General features: G+C 47.9%; 1 protein-coding gene across 1 annotated transcript; it reads right to left on the bottom strand.

Annotated features, from left to right (window-relative positions):
• Positions 1 to 119: 119 nt before the first annotated feature.
• On the bottom strand, positions 120 to 19,451 carry ACTR1A (actin related protein 1A). Its single transcript, XM_061200793.1, has 11 exons — positions 19,293 to 19,451; positions 9,139 to 9,203; positions 7,813 to 7,888; positions 6,977 to 7,102; positions 6,058 to 6,182; positions 4,623 to 4,839; positions 3,801 to 3,893; positions 3,018 to 3,192; positions 2,853 to 2,914; positions 2,092 to 2,132; positions 120 to 1,914 (listed from the first exon to the last, which is right to left on the bottom strand). Exons 1-11 carry the CDS (start codon positions 19,338 to 19,340, stop codon positions 1,812 to 1,814), a joined length of 1,131 nt encoding a protein of 376 aa, XP_061056776.1. The 5' UTR covers positions 19,341 to 19,451; the 3' UTR covers positions 120 to 1,811.
• Positions 19,452 to 19,504: the final 53 nt, after the last annotated feature.

Raw genomic sequence — 19,504 nt, 5'->3', positions numbered from 1 at the left:
TGGCTGGTGCAACAGTGCCCTCTAGAGGACAGACTAGGCCCAGTCACAGCCTCAGATTCCGGGCCCACAGCTCCTCCCTCCTCCCACCCTGCACTGGCTACAGACAGAGGCCCAGCTGATGTGTCTATTGGAACAAGTTTATTTAAGTACACTGGGCCCCACCAGGCAACGTGGTTTGTGCGAGGCTGTGCAAGGGACAGGCTTGGGCTAAGGGGGGGAGGTGAGCTGGTTAAGCACACTGCAGTCTGTGGGTCGCCACATCGCTTTCACACACACCTGCTGCTGCGGCCCACACCTGGCAGGGCCTTTGGTTGTTGGACGGCATGGGGGAGAATACTGCCTGTAATCTGGGATCAGGGCAGGTCTTGGTGTCACAGGTGAGGGTGCCGGTGAATATCTGCTAGCCTCAGCTTTGCACCATCTGGCCTGAAGAGCCTTGGGACCACTTCCAGGCCAGCCCAGTCCAGGGTAGGCACGTGGCCCCACTGGACCAGAGGAGGTGAGCCTGAGCCCATCAGCTCCTGGCACTCTGGTCTGGCCCCTCTCTAACCAAACAAGTGCAAAGACAAGAATGGCACAAATCAGCCCAGAGGGGGCCATCTCGCCTCTACAACCTAGTCCCCCCTGGGTCAGCTAGCGTGGGAAAAGGCAACTTAATTGCAGCTCTTTCTCCAGTCCTAAGGAGGCTGGATCCCCAACACCCCTCCTTTGCTAGCAGCCTCCTGTTTCAGAAAATCCAACCAGCAACCAGCTTGTTGATTCCAGGCCGGTGAGCAAGTGGAAGAGGGAGAAAGAAAGAGGCTGGAGTGACTTTGAGTGTAGCCTTTGATCCCAAACGGTCCTGAGGCCTATGGATACTGTCAGTTCACCGTTAGCAGGGAGTGGCGGGGCCCTGGACGCTACGCTAAGCTTAGGTGCTGTAAACGTTAGTGTGAACAGGGTGACTGGCGGGCAGGAGGCAGTGAGCTCCCTCGCTCCAGTCCCTGTACTGAACAAACACTTCAATAAATAAAACTGAAGATGGCTTTGCCCATGGATGGATGGAAAGCAAGGGCCTGGGGCCAACAGGCTCCTGAAACTCTCCCGAGATCCCCGGATGGGGGTTGGGGGTTAGAGCGTTAACTCTGCCACCAATCAGAAGTAGCACTACTCCTGCCCTCCTCAAATGCCCAGTGTGGTCCTGGTCTCCAGGTGAAGCTGAGGGCATCCTGCCCCCTCCTGATACCGAAGTCTCAGTAACCACTCCTGGAGTGCTTTTCCAGCTTTCTAAACCCAAACTGCAACAAAACCAGACAGAATTCAACCCTGGCCCTCAGTCCGTGATCAAGAGGCATTGAGAGCAGAATGATGAGCAAGGGGAGGCAGCAGCTGCCTTGGGCCGGAGGGCACCCTGGGTGGGGTAGGGGTGGGGCTGGCCCAGCCTAGGATGGGCAGCAGCAAGGTCTCCCGGGGGTTGGGTTTACCTCCCTCTCTGTCTCCCTATGGTAGTAAACATAGTCCCACACAGCCAGCCAAAGACCCTGCTGACGGAGCAGGGCCCTCTGCCAGCACTCTTCCCTGTCAGGGGCCAGTTAGTGGTCAACCCCAGGTCTCAGGCCGTCACCATCGTGGGTAGTTCATCGTTCTTTCTGGGCCCCAGGATCCCTGGGATCCCCGGGCCACACGGCACTCGCATATGCGCACACACTCGTACCCACACACCCACACACACACTCATACACACAGGCAATTCCTCGCAAACACTCCGACTCAAGAAAGCGAGTTTTAAAGTGGAGTTAACTTCAGAGAGAGGTGAAGATGATGTCCCAATATTAGAAGGTTTTCCTGTGGATGGATCGGGCACCGTCTTCCTCGTATTCCTTCTTAGAGACCCACATCTTTTTAAAGGTGTCCAGGGAGGCGAGGATGGAGCCCCTGGAGTGGAGGGAATCCAAAGGAACAATGTCAGAGAAGGGGAGTGGGTATTCACGGAGCCAGCCAGTCCCCCTGGGACCAAACCAGACCAGGCTTTTCTTTAAAGGGAGGGGGTGGTGAGGGGTAATCAATGCCTTTGCTTCCTGTTCCGCTCTTATGCCCAGAAGAGCTACTCACCCAATCCATGTGGAATACAGTCTCTCTTGCGGTGCAGATATCTGCAGGGGTGGGTGGAAAGAGGAATCTGAGACGTCCATCCTCCCCTCTCCCTTTCCCTGCCAGTACTCACCTTTATGGCCAATTCTCACCGCCAGTGAGAGCCGGTGGACACATGGATACATTTCAGTGGATATATTTCATACAACAGGCTTTAAGTTATGTCCCTGCTGGACCCTGTGGCCTCTCTGGGGGGTACTGTGGCCAGCGTGCTCATCTGAAGAAACAGGTTCCTGGCATCCCTAAGTATCTATGGCTCCCAGGGAAGCTGGGGCTATCTGGGGGCAAGATTTGGCTCTGTCGGGGGCTGGTGGGAAGCAGATTGTACGGCAGGAACCACACTCCTCCATTCAGGATCCCTCCTTCCTCAGGCAGGCCAGCTCTCCTCAGCAGTCACTAAGATGTTAGACTGTGCCACAGGGGAGCAGCCAAAGTCAGTCTCCTGTCAGTGTTACAGTTTCCCTGAAAGACCACATGTGGGGCCCTCAGCCTAGCACCCTGCCACATCTGGGTATCAGAACTGCCCCCTTTTGTGAAGAGGGAGAGTGAAGATGGGTCCTCCCCTCTGGCGGGCTTCAGGGGCAGAGTAGAAGCTGGGAGCCATCTGGCGGTGCCCGAAAAACTTGGGCAGAGCAGGAGGGGAGGCCACGCCACATGGCCCTCCAGATCCTTGGAGGCTCAGTTCCACCCAGCCCCTGGCCCCGCCCCCAGCATGCTCCTACCCTGATCTTCACATCTTTCGGAGCCAGTTTCTTCACTTCACTCAATAGCCTGTCACCAAAACCTGAATGGGCAGGAAAGGAGAATCTCACGTCAATTCTCTGGGCGTCTGGGCCCAGCAGTATGTGGAAGCTTCCTGGGGAAGGGCACTGAGAGCAAAGACCAACCTTTGAACAGGGTGGAGCCTCCCGAAAGGACAATGTTAGAGAAAAGTGTGCGCCGCAGGTCCATGTCAGACTTCTGGATGGCGAACACCAGCACCTCATGGATGCCCTCGCTCTCCTCGCCGATCAGGTCCGGCCTGAACAGCAGCTCAGGTGCCCGGAATCGGGAAGGACCAATCTGCGGGGGGGCCGCAAGCTTCTCAGGCTGGGGTGGGGGCTGAGGTCCCTTTGGGGGTGGGAATGGAAGAGGGCCCTCTGCCCACGGCTTAGTAACCAGGTGGCTAGGAAGGCCACGCTCAGGCAAGACCTTGTACGTCAAGGGCCCCAAGGAACAAAGAGAGGGCCCCTGGGAACGAAAAGGAACAAACAGGGCTCCTGGGAAACTACACAGAGGATGCTCCTGTGTGTAATCCTAGCTCTGGCACTTGCCAGCCAGAGACTTAATAGATGGATTCATTCATTTGTGGAAATTTCTTCCTATCAATGGAGGTCCAGGGAGATGGAACTCACCCTACACTGTGCCTAAGTGGTTAAGGACAGCACTATACCTCACCCTTCCTAATCCCATTCCGACCTAGGAAAATGCCTCTGGTGCCTCCTCCCCTCCACACAGGACAAGCAAAGTCCCTGGCACCTCGCTCTGCAGGAGATGCTGCAGCTCAAGAGCTGTGCTGCTCCAGGCAGACGGTGTGAAGGACCTGACTCCAGCCTGGCCGTGGGAAGTTTGGTTTGGGCCCAGAGCTTTTGGGGCCTGGGGGGCCTGAGGGGAGAGGTCCGGCCGCCTACCTCAATGGTGCTGCCGTCGGGCAGGTAGTACTGTGCCTTCTCCGTCTCTAGTGTCTCATCCTTCTGTGGGTTTATGGATAGGTAGCAGGCTCTCTGCAGAACCAAGCACGAGTCAGGCAGGCAGGAAACCTGGCGCCTACCCAGTCAAAGTCCCCGGGAGTGATGAGCTGCTGCAGAAATCTGCCCATTGCAGTGACTGCCCTAAAGGTCATTAGAGCTGCATATCCTAAGTGCCACCCAGTGAGGGCTGACAGAAATCTCCCTGCCCCTTCTTAGCATATGCGTTTTCACCTGCTCCACCTTCCTGGTGGGCAAGCGTGGCAACTCAGCTTTCTGGATTTGGGTCTGAGACCACACCCTAGTTTTACTCCAGACTCAGGTGTTTTTCTCCTACTACTCATACGGTTCTGGGTACCGCCTACCCAGCTCCGAGGTCACCTAGAGCTATAGGTGGCAGGAGGGTTCATTTTACCTAAAAAGAAAAAAGTATTCTGACTTCTTCAAGGATGTAAAAGAACGTACGTAATTTGTACGTAATGTATAAAAAACATTAAATAAACGAGCATGGGTGTGCTCATCACCCAGCTTAGGAAATAGAGGCAGCTCCCTTTCTACCACAAGACGGCAGCACTTTGGAAGGTGAATCCGTCAGGGTCAGGGGACCCAGCTGGAGATCACACAGCTGCCAGGAGGCCTGGCTGCGGAGGGCAGAGCCTGATCCCCAGGACAGGAGCTTCGCCGCTCTTCGCTTCAGGTCGCGGAGGTCCTGGCTGCTGTTCCCACTCCCTCTCCCAGCCCTGGGCCCATGGGGGCAACACTTACTTCTTTTATGGCCTTGACAATCTCAAACTCGGAGGATGAGTGGAAATCATAGCCTTCCTTGCGCAGGTAGAGGCGAAGGAAGCGAGAGACGTCCCGGCCAGCGATGTCGATGCGCATGATTGAGTGGGGCATGGCAAAGCCCTCGTAAATGGGCACGGCGTGGGTGACGCCATCCCCAGAATCCAGCACCACACCCGTGGTCCTGCCGGTGGCATAACTGAAGCAAAGGGGGCAAACCATCACCAACCCCTGCCTCCTCACTCTGGGAAGAAATTCACTTCTTGCTGGAGTTCAATGTCAGCTAAACTAAAGCTGGGGCCTGCCTTCTCCAGAAGCCTTCAACTGGACTAAGTACGAAGGCAGCCTGAGCACTGAAGCAAGCAAGCCTGTAGTGCCTGAAGGAAAGGAGCTGAGCCTCTCCAAGCTCCTTCCCCAACCCCCAGCAGAGCAGGCCTTCTAACCACAGGAGATGGCCTGGCCTTCAACTGCTTCAGGGACCCAGCCTGAGGGACAGTTTTTACTCTCTAGACAAGAGGAAAAAACTCAAATGCCTACAGGGGTCAGGCAGGAAAAGTGAATGAGTAAAAGAAAATAATATCTTCACTTTCATAAAAAACTAGCTTTTTCCCACATGGCCCTCTAGGTCTGTCCTTAGTTTTTTCTCTTTTGGTAAGGACAAGGGTACAGACATATATTTCTGTGATATGAGGGGAAAAACCCACAATGTTTCATAAATAGCAACTGACATTCTGCCTTCGTGTTGGGAGGACAACAGGCAATGGAGAGGACTGTGGTGAAGTCAAGTTTGCAAACCCTATCTAAAGTGCAGCTGCTATTTTATTTCAGCTCCAGCTGATTTTTGTTCTAGAGGAATGCAGGCCCAGCATTACCAGATCTTTCCATTTTTTCAGAGAAGCCAGAAATTTGGATTTTGATAGGAAATGTCCTAATTTTTAAATGCTGGCTCACAATTTTTTAATGGGGCCAAACACATGCCGTCTGTAGGTCACCAGTGTACGATCTTGGCAATATACCTAACTCTGGTGTGAGGCAGGTTGGGAGCATGACAGAATGATGGGGGTGTGAGAACAGGGAACACAGAGGTGTTTTCATCACGACCCTATCACCAGCCTTGCATAGCACCCGGCACAAGTAGGCCCTGAAATAATACCCGAAGTCATTACAGGGCCCTGCAGGGAGAGCTGCTGCAGCACATGGCCTTCCCAGCAGGCTGAGTGGAGCGCCTCTGGCACCAAACCAGCAGGGAGTTACGAGACTGGGAGACAGCCTCAATGCTCCCTTTCCCACCATCCAACCTTCCCTGGCAGAGATGCTCAGGTGACTCTGAACCAACCCAAAGGAGAGGCAGCCTCGATTCTGCCAAAGGACTGCTTTCCCCACAAGGGGCCAGGCTAGCCAGCCAGCTGCTACTCACAGGCTGAGCACAGCTTGCATGGAGATGAAAAGGGCTGGCACATTGAAGGTCTCGAAGAAAACTTCAGCAGCTCGTTCCCGGTTTTTCCGCGGGTTTAAAGGCGCCTCCGTCAGGAGCACAGGATGCTGGTGAAAGATGCCCAGACGGCAATCAGGGCGAGGCCAGATTCCCACCCCTCATTAGTACTGTGTGGCTGGCTGGAGAGCTCAGGCAACCTTTGTCAGCCTCTCTCCAAAAAAGGACAAACTGGGCTTGTCACCTATCCCCACCCAAGTCAGTTTCTCAACTTTCTAAATTCACACCCCCTTTAAAGTCTCATTCTGTCCTCATCCCCTACTCCCCTCCTTGTCTTCCAAGATTCTTATATAGGTCCTTGTACCTACTGTATAGCTCCAATTGTCAAGATTTTGCTAAACTCTAAATTTGGAATTATTACGATAAAAATAATAGTTAATTTTTTTCAAAATAGAAAGTTGAATTTCAATATTGACTGTACTTTTAAAAAATGGAACATATCCCTCCCCTGGAAATTCTGATAAGCCTAGTATGCACCTTCCTTTTGTGTTTCTGAGTTGAGACTTCCTTTCTTAGAAGGTAAAGAGTATAGGCTCTGAAGTCTGAAAGACGTGGGTTTGAATCCCAGCTCTACTACTCTGTTCACTGGGTGATCTTAAAAACACCACCTGGCTTCTCTGACCTTCTGTTCCCTTGTTTATAAAATGGAGATAATACTACCTGTATCTCATAGGAATGCTGTGAAGATTAAATGCAAACATGTCTGGAAAGCACATGGCCTGGTGCCTAGAACATAAGACTCAAACGCTTGTGGCAGTTATCATCGTCATCTGCCTCATCTCTGGGGTAGGGGCTCTGCCTGCTCTGCACACCCCGCAGGGGCACCTGAACATAGGACCCTCACCTCCTCTGAGAAAGTCTGCAGCTGGTCCTTAGAATAGACGTATTGCCAGATGCGCTCCATGTCGTTCCAGTCCTTGACGATGCCGTGCTCCATGGGGTAGCGGATGGAGAGCAGTCCTCGGTGCTCCTGGGGGCAGAGAGCAGCACTTACAGCAGCAGCCAGCCTCTCAGCAGGGCTGCCAGGTGGGCCCTGCTCTTCCAGGGCCTGCAGTCCTCAACCACAGCTAAGGGCGGGCCACCCAGCCTCCAAGTCTCTAAACTGTATGCTGCGAACTGTACTTGGTGCCCAACCAGCTGGCAAAGCAGAGGGCTTCTGCATTTCCGTGGGCTGCTGGGTGGCACCCTCCTCATTGCCTGGTTCCAGGACACAATCTCCTGGCATTTGCAACCAAGGTTGGCAACAATGATTCTGTTGTTCTGCTTCTAGAAGCTGCCTGAGGGCTCTGCCAAACTGTGCTAGTTAACTTATCCCCAGGGTATCCCAGCTAGAATCTCCCCCTAATCACTTCTGCCAAAAAAATAACGAAGCCAGTCAACTTAATCATTGGCAATGTAGTGACAGAATACAGAAGGAAGGTGAAAGCCCTCTTTTCTAGACTGGTCTCTATTTCCCAAAGTGGGGTTCCAGATATATTTTCTCTAAAACCAGAGGCTGTTCCTGGGAGAAAGAAACCAACTAGGTTTACTCTCTCTAGAATGAGAGAGTGAAAGGGGAGAGTTCAAGAGGAAATTGCTCCTTTTACTCATGGCCATGTCCCACTGTGGGACACTGCCCGAGTGGGGAATAATGAAGGTCCCCTGCTGGCTTGAGGTTTCTTCAGTAGGACTGGGGATTACCTCCGCTTTGGGGCCAATGAAGATGTCGCCTTCGAGGGCACCTGCCATGACACGAACGTGCTTGGGTCTGCCCACACTACAAAAGAGAGCGGGGAGGTCCATCACTTTTCATTTCATGACACAACACATGACAGAACACGGGAAGGATGTACTGATGCACGTACTTGGATGGGAAGAAATATACTCAATTCTACTGTGATTATTGTTGAGGAATGAGATTATAGTTGATTTTGATTTTCTTCTTTCTACTTTTCTGCACTTCCCACAATTTCTATAATAAACATGTATTATTTTATTTTGTATTTATTATTTTAAGTCATTTGTATTTCATATATTTATTATATTTATATTATTTTATAAGTTATTAAAACAAATTCTGGAGGATTCAATACCTCTAGTTCTTCTTTTTCCACAGTATATATGCAGATCAAGAGAGACAGGGAAACAAGAATTCATTTAGATCGATTAACTCAAAAACTTTTTGTCTCCTTAGCCTCCTGCCCAGGCCTCCTATTAAGGAAAACTGTGATGTTGTAACTGACAGATGGCCTTTCTTCCTTTTTCTGCTGCTTTGAGCCCCTTTCCCAGGCACCTGTGCCCTTTTCCTGCCTGCAATCTCTCTGCCTTAGGAAGAAAGTGCTGAGAAAAAAACTCATTCTTGGGCTTCCCCGGGGGTACAGTGGTTAAGAACCTGCCTGCCAACACAGGGGACACGGGTTCAAGCCCTGGTCCGGGAAGATCCCACATGCCGCGGAGCAACTATGCCCGTGTACTACAACTACTGAGCCTGCGCTCTAGAGCCCGCGTGCCACAACTACTGAAGCCTGAACGCTTAGAGCCCGTGCTCCACAACAAGAGAAGCCACTGCAATGAGAAGCCCTCGCGCCGCAACTAGAGAAAGCCCGCGTGCAGCAACGAAGACCCAATGCAGCCAAAAATAAAAATAAATAAATTTATTAAAAAAATCCCAAAAACTCATTCTCACTAGGACGGTAGGTATGGTTTAATGTTAAACCCCATCCTGGGTGATAGGAGAATTTTAAGAAGAGGGTTCCATGAAGAGACTGTCATCCAAAGCAATGAGTCACCAATGATAACATTTTTGGCATCAGATAAAATCAAATAAAAAAAAATTCACCTCTCGGATTGTACCCTGCAGGCAACTGTCTGCTTACTCCAAAAGCCAGCTCCTGTCCCTTGCTTGTTGTTTTGAGTACCAAGGCTGACCCAAATGAGAGATCCTTTCTCCCTAAAAGATGGAGGGCTGACACCATAATAAAGCTGACAAGCCTCCCAAGCTTCTGACTAAGCTACAGAATGACTTACTAGTTTGGAAAGCAGTATTTGGGGATCTGATCACCAGCAAAACCAGCTTTAATCACACCGGATCCCTGAGGAGAAAGAGAAAGAGAAGTCACAATATCACAAAAACAAGAGGAGATATATATCATACAGTATGTATAATATGGTTCCATCTTTACTTTAAAAAGAGAGAGACCTTATACTTATGTATACTATATCCACTTGTATGAGAATCTGAACAGTGAACGCACACCAAAGGGAGGGCAGTGGGGCTGGGGATGGTGAGGGGCATTTCTATTGCATACTCTGAATATTATTTGATTTTTATGTATTCTTTGACTTTTCTACATTGAACATGTTTTACTTTCAGAATTAAAAAGGGAAATTAATATTAATAAAGGGGGAAAAAAAAAGAACTCTTGAGGAGAGAAGAGGAAAGTGACTAGAAGCACCAAAGCAGCCAAGTTTAGGAACATAACCAAGGTGGGAAGAGCGCACGATTCTGTTATACCACCACGGAACGCTTCTAACCTACTTTCCCAGCTCAGACCCAAGCTATCCCTGCCCTCCAAGGCCTCTATGACAGACACCACCACGAGCACTGCCATACTTGAAGTTAACTCCAATATGACACATGTTGTCTGGTTCTGACTACAGGTGCAGACCACTATGCTTTGTGGGGGGTTTGTGGTTGTTGTTTTGTTTTTTCACTATGCTTTGCTTTACTTGTGGTCTCTTGAGGTAAAGAGCAGGAAAGCCCTAAAGCACTGTCTGAGAAGAATCTGATGTCTCCCACCATCATCTCTGGTACCACCCGGGCCCAGCCAAATTAAACATTGACTCTGGACATCAACTCCACGCAGGACAGGTGTTGAGGCCTGATACTGCTTGAGATTCACCCTGTTTTCTTCCTTCTTAATTCTTCTACCACCACACCTGATACCCTCGTCCTTCCACCCCCCCAACACAGTTTGCAGCTGCAAGTGTAATTAGGGCAAGCCTTTTCCTGCTGCATGTTGACCACTTCTCCTGGGGCGAGTGTAATATTGATATTTCCAGGACCTACACAGCAAGCAGTAAATACATCAGGAGAGCTAACTAGCCGAGGTTACCTTGGTACCAAAGGCTTCCTGGCAACAGCCCTGGATCCCTCTCTGTCTCTTATTTCTTTTTTTTTTTTTATATTTTTATTTTTTTTAACATCTTTATTGGAGTATAATTGCTTTACAATGGTGTGTTAGTTTCTGCTTTATAACAAAGTGAATCAGTTATACACATACATATGTTCTCATCTCTCCTCCCTCTTGCGTCTCCCTCCCTCCCACCCTCCCTATCCCACCCCTCTAGGTAGTCACAAAGCACCGAGCTGATCTCCCTGTGCTATGCGGCTGCTTCCCACTAGCTATCTATTTTACATTTGTTAGTGTATATATGTCCATGCCACTCTCTTTGTCACAGCTTACCCTTCCCCCTCCCCATATCCTCAAGTCCATTCTCTAGTAGGTCTGTGTCTTTATTCCCGTCTTGCCCCTAGGTTCTTCATGACCTTTTTTTTTTTTTTTCTTAGATTCCATATATATGTTAGCATACGGTATTTGTTTTTCTCTTTCTGACTTACTTCACTCTGTATGACAGACTCTAGGTCCATCCATCTCACTACAAATAACTCAATTTAGTTTCTTTTTATGGCTGAGTAATATTCCATTGTATATATGTGTCACATCTTCTTTATCCATTCATCTGTTGATGGACACTTAGGTTGCTTCCATGTCCTGGCTATTGTAAATAGAGCTGCAATGAACATTTTGGTACATGACTCTTTTTGAATTATGGTTTTCTCAGGGTATATGCCCAGTAGTGGGATTGCTGGGTCGTATGGTAGTTCTATTTGTAGTTTTTTAAGGAACCTCCATACTGTTCTCCATAGTGGCTGTATCAATTTACATTCCCACCAACAGTGCAAGAGTGTTCCCTTTTCTCCACACCCTCTCCAGTCTGCTCTTCTATAGGAGAAGGGCAGGGGGTGGGGTGGGGTGAGATGGGTCATCCTGGTGCCTGATCGTAGTAAGACAGAGGGAGGAGGTAAGAAGTGGTTGAAGGACAGGGAAAGCAGTATGGGAGGAGAGCAGGGCAAGCCAGTTCTCTAAGACAGCAGGAACCTCTGCCAACAGAAAAAACAGGAGACAATGTGCAAACTCATTGGCCTGGGCAGAACAGCAAGGAGCCTGGAAAAGGTGCAGCTGTAAACTGAGCTCAAAGATCGGGAAGGAGGAAAAGACTATATTACTGCAAACCCAAGGGCTCTGGGACAGCAGCACAACTAGTGAGAAGAACACCGTACAAGAGAACTCTGGGAACTTGTGAGCTCAAGCTTCCAATAATTGCCCACTGCCTTCATCTGGGTGTGGTGATGCCAGCAGACTAACTGGATCTCCTGGTAAAGGTTGAGAACAAGAAAAGTAATCTAGAGTCTGTGCTTCAGACTCTAGATTTTTTTTTTTTTGGGCCGTACCGCGTGGCATACGGGATCTTAGTTCCCTGACCAGGGATTGAACCTGTGCCTCCCATAGTAGAAGCGCAGTGTTAACAACTGGATTGCCAGGAAAGTTCCTAGATATTTTTAAGAGATGATTTTCCTGGATATTTGATTTTGAGTTTACTAGCAAAAGGACTGGAGGCTGAGTGACAAGGCAGATTAAGATGTCAGGTTCTTTTCTTTCTCTCCATCCTTCCCAGCAAGAGTATAACAGGCCCAGTTCAAATACCACCGCCTTGCTCCTGAAGACTAATCCCCAGTTGGAATTAATTATCCTCTTCCTATTATCTCCCCATATCACCATTACCTGTTTTACTAGGTAGCATAAATTTCATTCTGCTTTTTTTAAAAAAAACATATATATATACTTTTGATGTGGACCATTTTTTTAAGTCTTTATTGAATTTGTTACAATATTGCTTCTGTTTTATGTTTTGTTTTTTTTTTCGCCATGAGGCATGTGGGCTCTTAGCTCCCCGACCAGGGATCGAACCCGCACCCCCTGCATTGGAAGGCGAAGTTTTAACCACTGGGCCGCCAGGGAAGTCCCCTCATTCTGCTTTCTATTCGGATTTATGGTTTCCACTTTTGTCTCTTTTCAGCGCAAATTCCTTGAAGTCAGAGACTCTGTATATCAGCAGTATCTCACATGTGCAAGGTACTTGAATAGATGCTGGCTGACTAAAATGAAAACCAAGCTCAAATGATTGAGCTGATGAAGCCTAAAGTATGGAACCTGAATGAGCAGCTGGAATGCCAGAAGCCCCAGGCAGAGGTGGTACAGGGAAGGCAAAGGCAGTGTTGGGAACGAAGCTGGGTCTGGTGGAACCAGACCCAGCTTGTCCCTGCAGCTCCACGAGCTGCCTGGCAGGCCAGCTGAAGAATGGGTGAAGAATGGGTGGGGATGGGGGAGCCAGCTGAGTTGCCTCTAGTCTGCGCAAGCCATACCATAAGAGCATATAAAAGGGGCATGTCAATTTCTTCAGGGTCATGTCAATTTCTTTAACAGTATTTGTAACTAGGAACTGTATACCTGGCAAATGAGCTGCCACTCTCTTTGTTATTCACTCTGGCAAACAAAAGCCAAGTAAACAAATGCCTTTTAGAAGCTACTTGAAAAAGTAGTCTCATTAAACATTTGATTTTGGGGACTCGAGTCTGCTGCCAGCCACCACTGACAATTCTCCTTCTGACGCAGGCAAACAAATAGCAAATCCTTCAGCAAGGCTCTCCCAGTACCTGCTGGCTATAGGCCTTGTGGCTTGGGCAACCTTATCCTAAGCACTGATTATTCTTGACATGCTGGGAAGGAGGCTAGCTGTCTGACATTTTACAAGTGGGAAGAGGACGCTGAGAGGTGGAGCCTCAGATTCTAGGATACTGGTGGCCCATTTTGGCCCAAAGACATATTTTGTTTGGCCCACAAAGTAGTTTTTTTTTTTTTAATTAATTAATTAATTAATTTTTGGCTGCGTTGGGTCTTTGTTGGTGCACGTGGGTTTTCTCTAGTTGCGGCTATTTGTTATGGTGCGTGGGCTTCTCATTGAGGTGACTTCTCTTGTTGAGGAGCATGGGCTCTAGGCGCGCGGGCTTCAGTAGTTGTGGCTCTTGGGCTCTAGAGCGCAGGCTCAGTAGTTGTGGCACACGGGCTTAGTTGCTCCACGGCATGTGGGATCTTCCCGGACCAGGGCTCGAACCTGTGTCCCTTGCATTGGCAGGCGGATTCTTAACCACTGCGCCACCAGGGAAGTCCCCCACAAGGTAGTTTTTTAAAAACAACTTTATTGAGATAAAATTCACATGCCGTACAATTTACCCATTTAAGGTGTGTAATTCAGTGGTTCTTAGTATAGTCACAGAGTGTACAATCATTCACCACAATCTAATTTTAAAACTTTTTCATCATCCCCCAAAGAAACGCTGTATCCATTAGCAGCCACTCTCCATCCTTACCACCACCAACCCCCAGCCCTAAGCAACTACTAATCTACTTTCTGTCTCCATAGACCACAAACTACTTTTACATTAACTTCTAACAGTTAAAAAATTAGAGATTGCACATGAAATTTAATACTTCTGATTTCTCTTGAAAAATCAGAAGACATGGCAACACTGGGCCTGCATTCCTACATGGGGACAACTGGCTGGAAATGAGAAGCAGCTGGCCCTTTGGTCAGGTGTGCCCAATGCACCTTCCAGATTCCTCACACTGTCGTTAAGGCTACCTTCTCCCCCCGGCCCCCCCGACCTTTTTAATGTATCTGCTTGGCCTCCGCAGGCATTGAGTTCGAGACCCCTATTCTAGACATGCTTTCTAGCTTGATGTGAAGCACATCCGTGGCTCTCAAAATACACATAATTGAATAGTGAGATTATCTCTGCAAGCCACCTCCTCTTCACTCTCTCCGTCAAACTACGGATGGATTCTTGCTGCAGTTGTATAACCAACAGCCTGAAAGTCACACCACAAGTGACGGTGTTACATAAATATATTGACTTAATTTCCTCAGCTAATTCTAGTGTCCCTTAAACGTAAGTGAATCAGCAGATCTTAAGAGCTGATGACAATCAACAGATGAATGGATAAAGAAGATGTGGCACATATATACAATGGAATATTACTCAGCCATAAAAAGAAATGAAATTGAGTTATTTGTAGTGAGGTTGATGGACCTAGAGTCTGTCATACGGAGTGAAGTAAGTCAGAAAAAGAAAAACAAATACCGTATGCTAACACATATATATGGAATCTAAAAAAAAATGGTTCTGAAGAAACTAGGGGCAGGACAGGAATAAAGATGCAGATGTAGAGAATGGACTTGAGGACACGGAGAGGGGGAAGGGTAAGCTGGGACAAAGTGGGAGAGTGGCATGGACTTATATATACTACCAAATGTAAAATAGATAGCTAGTGGGAAGCAGCCGCATAGCACAGGGAGATCAGCTCGGTGCTTTGTGACCACCTAGAGGGGTGGGATAGGGAGGTTGGGAGGGAGATGCAAGAGGGAGGAGATATGGGGATATATGTATATGTATTGCTGTCTCACTTTGTTATAAAGCAGAAACTAACACACCATTGTAAAGCAATTATACTCCGATAAAGATGCTAAAAAAAAAAAAAAGAGCTGATGACAAATTGTTAAAAAAAAATGAGACAATTAGTGAAATTTGAACATTGACTAGATATTTGATGATATTAAGGAATTATTATTAATTTTATTAGGTTTGATAATAGTATATTGGTTACGTTTTTAAAAGAGTGTGGGGACTTCCCTGGTGGCGCAGTGGATAAGACTCCGCACTCCCAATGCAAGGGGCCAGGCTTCGATCCCTTGTCAGGGAACTAGATCCCAAATGCATGCCACAACTAAGGAACCCGCCTGCCACAACTAAGAACTGGTGCAACCAAATAAGTAAAAAATAAAAAAATAAATAAATGATAAAATAAAAGAGTGTGGAAGAGGGAAGTGGGTGGGAATGTAGATTGGCCAAGAGTTGATAACCATTTCAGCTAGGTGATGGATATGTGGATGTTTGTTATACTATTCCCCCTCCTTTTGTTTATATTTGAAATTTTCTATAATAAGGAGAGCTGGCAAATAAGATGATAACACTTAAGTAAAAATTCAAAACATAAATACTATACACACACACATTATAAAATACATGTGTCCATAAAATCATGCATGGAAAGGAGCACATCAATTTTATGATGATGGTTTGCTTCTGGGGTTATGTCTGGACCAGAAGGAAAGGATGGGATTGTAGATGGGTACAAAGAGGCTTCAATTATATCTCTAACGTTTTATTTCCTAAAAAAATATGAAGCAAATATGGCAAATGACATTTATTAAATCTGGGTGGAAGACACATGCTACATGGGTGCTTGTTATATACTTCTCTGAACTTTTCTGTGTGTTTAAATTTTCCCACTTTTCAAAAAGGGGGCTGAAGCAGCATAACATTCCCCCCAAACAGTTAAATTCTTAGCTTGAAAAACTTGTAAAGATCTGGTATTGTTCCTGCATTTAGGCCCACACAGTATGGTCACGAAGACAATCTTAAAATTGACCAGAATGTTGATCCATTTTAGGAAAGAACTTAACCTTCGAGATCTTCACAAAGATTTGAGCTTCAGATTAAACATAGTATTCTAATCAAAGTGTTGTGGTCCTCAGAATGTGGCCTGGGAGCTGCCCTCCTCTTTCTTATATTACTATCTATGATATGCCTTTGGGAAGAATGACTTTGTTTGTTTGTTTATTTATTTATTTATGGCTGCATTGAGTCTTCGTTGCTGTGCGCGGGCTTTCTCTAGTTGTGGCGAGCGGAGGCTACTCTTCATTGCGGTGTGCGGGCTTCTCATTGTCATGGCTTCTCGTTACAGAGCACGGGCTCTAGGCACGCGGGCTTCAGTAGTTGTGGCACGCAGGCTCAGTAGCTGTGGCTCGTGGGCTCTAGAGCACAGGCTCAGTAGTTGTCGCACACAGGCTTAGTTGCTCCGCAGCAAGTGGGATCCTCCCAGACCAGGGCTCGAACCCATGTCCCCTGCATTGGCAGGCGGATTCTTAACCACCGCGCCACCAGGGAAGTCCCATGACTTACGTTTTTTAAAATACCAATCACTTTATTGTTGTCATTGTCATTAAAGCGTGCACACACACACACACACCCCCCTCCATTTTCCTCATTAAATTCTGATGAATTGGTTTGGTGCCAGAATTGGATGAAAGGGGTGGTCAACAATTGTCTTAAGACTGGGAAAGGCTGTGAACTGATAATGGGGCTGTTCTCTCTTTTCCCTGCTTTCTTTGCTCTCCTTTCTTTTAATTACACTCTCTTTATTTATTTATTTATTTTTAAAATAAATTTATTTTATTTTTGGCTGCATTGGGTCTTTGTTGCTGCATGTGGGCTTTCTCTAGTTGCAGCGAGCAGGGGCTACTCTTCGTTGCAGTGCGTGGGCTTCTCATTGAGGTGGCTTCTCTTGCTGTGGAGCACGGGCTCTAGGCGTGCGGGCTTCAGTAGTTGTGGCACGCAGGCTCAGTAGCTGTGGCTCGTGGGCTCTAGAGCACAGGCTCAGTAGTTGTGGCACACAGGCTTAGTTGCTCCGCGGCATGTGGGATCTTCGCAGACCAGGGCTCGAACCCGTGTCCCCTGCGTTGGCAGGCGGATTCTTAACCACTGCACCACCAGGGAAGCCCTAATTATACTCTCTTTAGCCCAGAAATAAAATTGTAAGCATGGTAAGCTATGGAGCTGTTGAATCTGCTAGAGACACATTCTCAAAATATAAAGTTGGCTCAAATATTTCAAATGATTTTTCCTATCCATCTTTCACTTTGAAACAAAACAAAACAAAACTCTCTAAATATCAAACAGCAAGAACTACCTGAGGCCCCATATCTAAAACTGTGGCAGATGCTCAGTAAATCCTAGTGGGAAAATTACTTAAGTTTCTCCTATTTTAACTTTTGGTGGGATTGTTGGCATAATAAAGGAAATGTTTTCCCAGAAAAAAGCAAGTCTATTCCTTAAGTCTTAAAACTGAAAATGCACCACTGCTTTGATGCATTTCAAATACACTACCAAGAAAGAGAAAGAAGGAACTAAGAAGCATTCGCTTAAGTGACATTAAAGAAAACGGATGGAGATAGAACTGCTGCCTGACAAATCCAGAAGCAAAGGATCTGGTGGGATGGACAGACTACTCCTTCTGCACTGCTGATGAAAACAGGAGATTGCTAATTTCTTCTTTTTTTTTCCTTTTTAAAACTAAGAAAAAGGCAGATGAAGCACATACAAACTGGCTGAAGATAGAAATACTGTTCTCTGAAAATCAACATCAAGAACAAGGAGTCCTACTCAACCCTGTGCAGTAACTAACTAGGCTCCCCCCACCCCCCCACAATCCTTTATTTAGGGACATCTTTGTTACCGTGGTAGAGATATTCAGTCATTTATCCCCCCACCCATCAGTAAAATTAAAAATCCGATGTGCACATAGTGGTGTCAGGCCCTAGATACTGTATGTGGGAGGGAGGTGGGGAAAGAGAGAGTAATGAAAAACAAAGGAATACCATTTTTTTCCCACCAGGGTTTAATAGTCTAATGAAGCAGACAAAAAAAAAAAAAAAAAATTGCTCCCCAACATGAGATGTCTCACTGAGCTCAACCTCCTTCCTGGAGAGAAGGAAAGCTAACCAAAGAAGCACCTTTCCTTGGAAAAAGTGAGGAATTTAGAACCCAATCTCAATCTGAGTCTTGGCTCCTTAATTCATAAACCAGGTGGTTTGAATACTGTTAGTTAACCTCTCCAAGCCTCACTTTTCTGCATATTTCAAGTCCTGTCTACATATCAGTGTTGAAGCTTAAATGAGATGATGCAAATGAAAGGACCTTGCAAGTGCGCAAGGTCCCAAGAGCTGAATCAACGGAGCGAATCTGACAGTCAGTTTAAGACAGAATTGGCAGTTTTTCCTCAATGGAGGGACTTAGAGACTTAGAAGGGGATTAGAAAGGTAGCAACCAATCTCCGTGAGACCAAACCTTTGAGTGGAAGGCAGAAATCCATTTTTTTTTTAAACAACTGCCTCTTTCCGCCAAAAATAAGAGCTGTATTTAGATTCTTTCCATTTGTCACTACTGATGCATTTGCATGGGGTACTATCAAGAGGAATAATGGATAAAGCACCGGATTTAGGGCACCTACACTGCGCGACCTTGGGCTCACTTTTACCTCTTCGCGCTTCAGTTTTCACACTTGTAAAACGAGGTTCAAAATTCCTGCCTCAACTATTCACCCGGTTTTTGTGAGGATCCAGTTCGAATGTATGTGAAACCCCCGTGTAAGCGCTAGAGCGCCTGGCAAATATTATGTTTAGTAATTTTTTCCCCCAGTAACTAGGCGTTCCGAAGAGGAAGGTACCTCCCTGCTTGCTTTGTCACTCTCCTTTCTTCTCGACTTTTATTAACTCTGTAATTTATAATCACAGAAAAAACTGAAATCCTAAGCCCATTTCTGGCACCAGACTCTCGGGCCCCACCCAGGTACACCGCCAAGCCTTCTGGCCGGCTCGGAATCTAAGGAAACTTAGCCCTTCTCCACCAGCAGGCGGGCCCTAGCCAGTCAGGCCGCACCACTGGGAGTCCCAGAAACCAATCCCAACAGCCCTCGTGCACCGCCCCGCCCCTCAGAGAGGCGAAACACTATGGCGGCTCGGAAGAACGACAGGGGCGGGAGCCAATCACTGCAGAGGGCTGCCCTCATTCTGCAAGGCCCAGAGGCGGGGTCATCGGTCAAGATGGAGAACCAGAGGAGCCAATAGAGTTATCGGAAACTGGGGAGGGGCGGGCGCCGGGCGCTCACAGAGCGGTTAAGGCCCCTCGAGCCAAGGGCCCAAGGACCCTGCCTGGACTATAACCCTTCCCTTTATCCATCCCAAGGTTCTCCATCCTATGGTTGCTGGCCGGCTGGCCGCCCTGTCTGCGAACTACGGGTCGGGGGAGGACGGAGGCGGCGGCGGCTGAACCCGCCTGACAGGCCGGGCCAGTGACAAAGAGCCGGCGGCCCAGACTGAAACACGGGAAGCGATCCCTTCGGGGGGGAGAGCATAAGCCCCGCTAGGGGGATGCAACTCACGTTGTCGATCACGACAGGCTGGTTGGCGATCACATCGTAGGACTCCATGGCAGAGGAATCTCTCCTTCCGAGGAAGGAACTGCCAGCCTGGTCCGCCGCTATCGCCACTGACACACATGCGCAGTCTAGCCGCCGGTACAGGGCCGCCAGGGAGCGGCCCGACCTCGCTTCCGAAGAACTACAACACCCAGCATGCCTTGCACCTGAGTTAG

This window comes from Eubalaena glacialis, chromosome 1, assembly GCF_028564815.1.
Source record: "Eubalaena glacialis isolate mEubGla1 chromosome 1, mEubGla1.1.hap2.+ XY, whole genome shotgun sequence".
NCBI lineage: Eukaryota > Metazoa > Chordata > Mammalia > Artiodactyla > Balaenidae > Eubalaena > Eubalaena glacialis.
The sequence above is the reverse complement of the archived record's forward strand: the minus strand, read 5'-3'. Positions and strand labels throughout refer to the sequence as shown.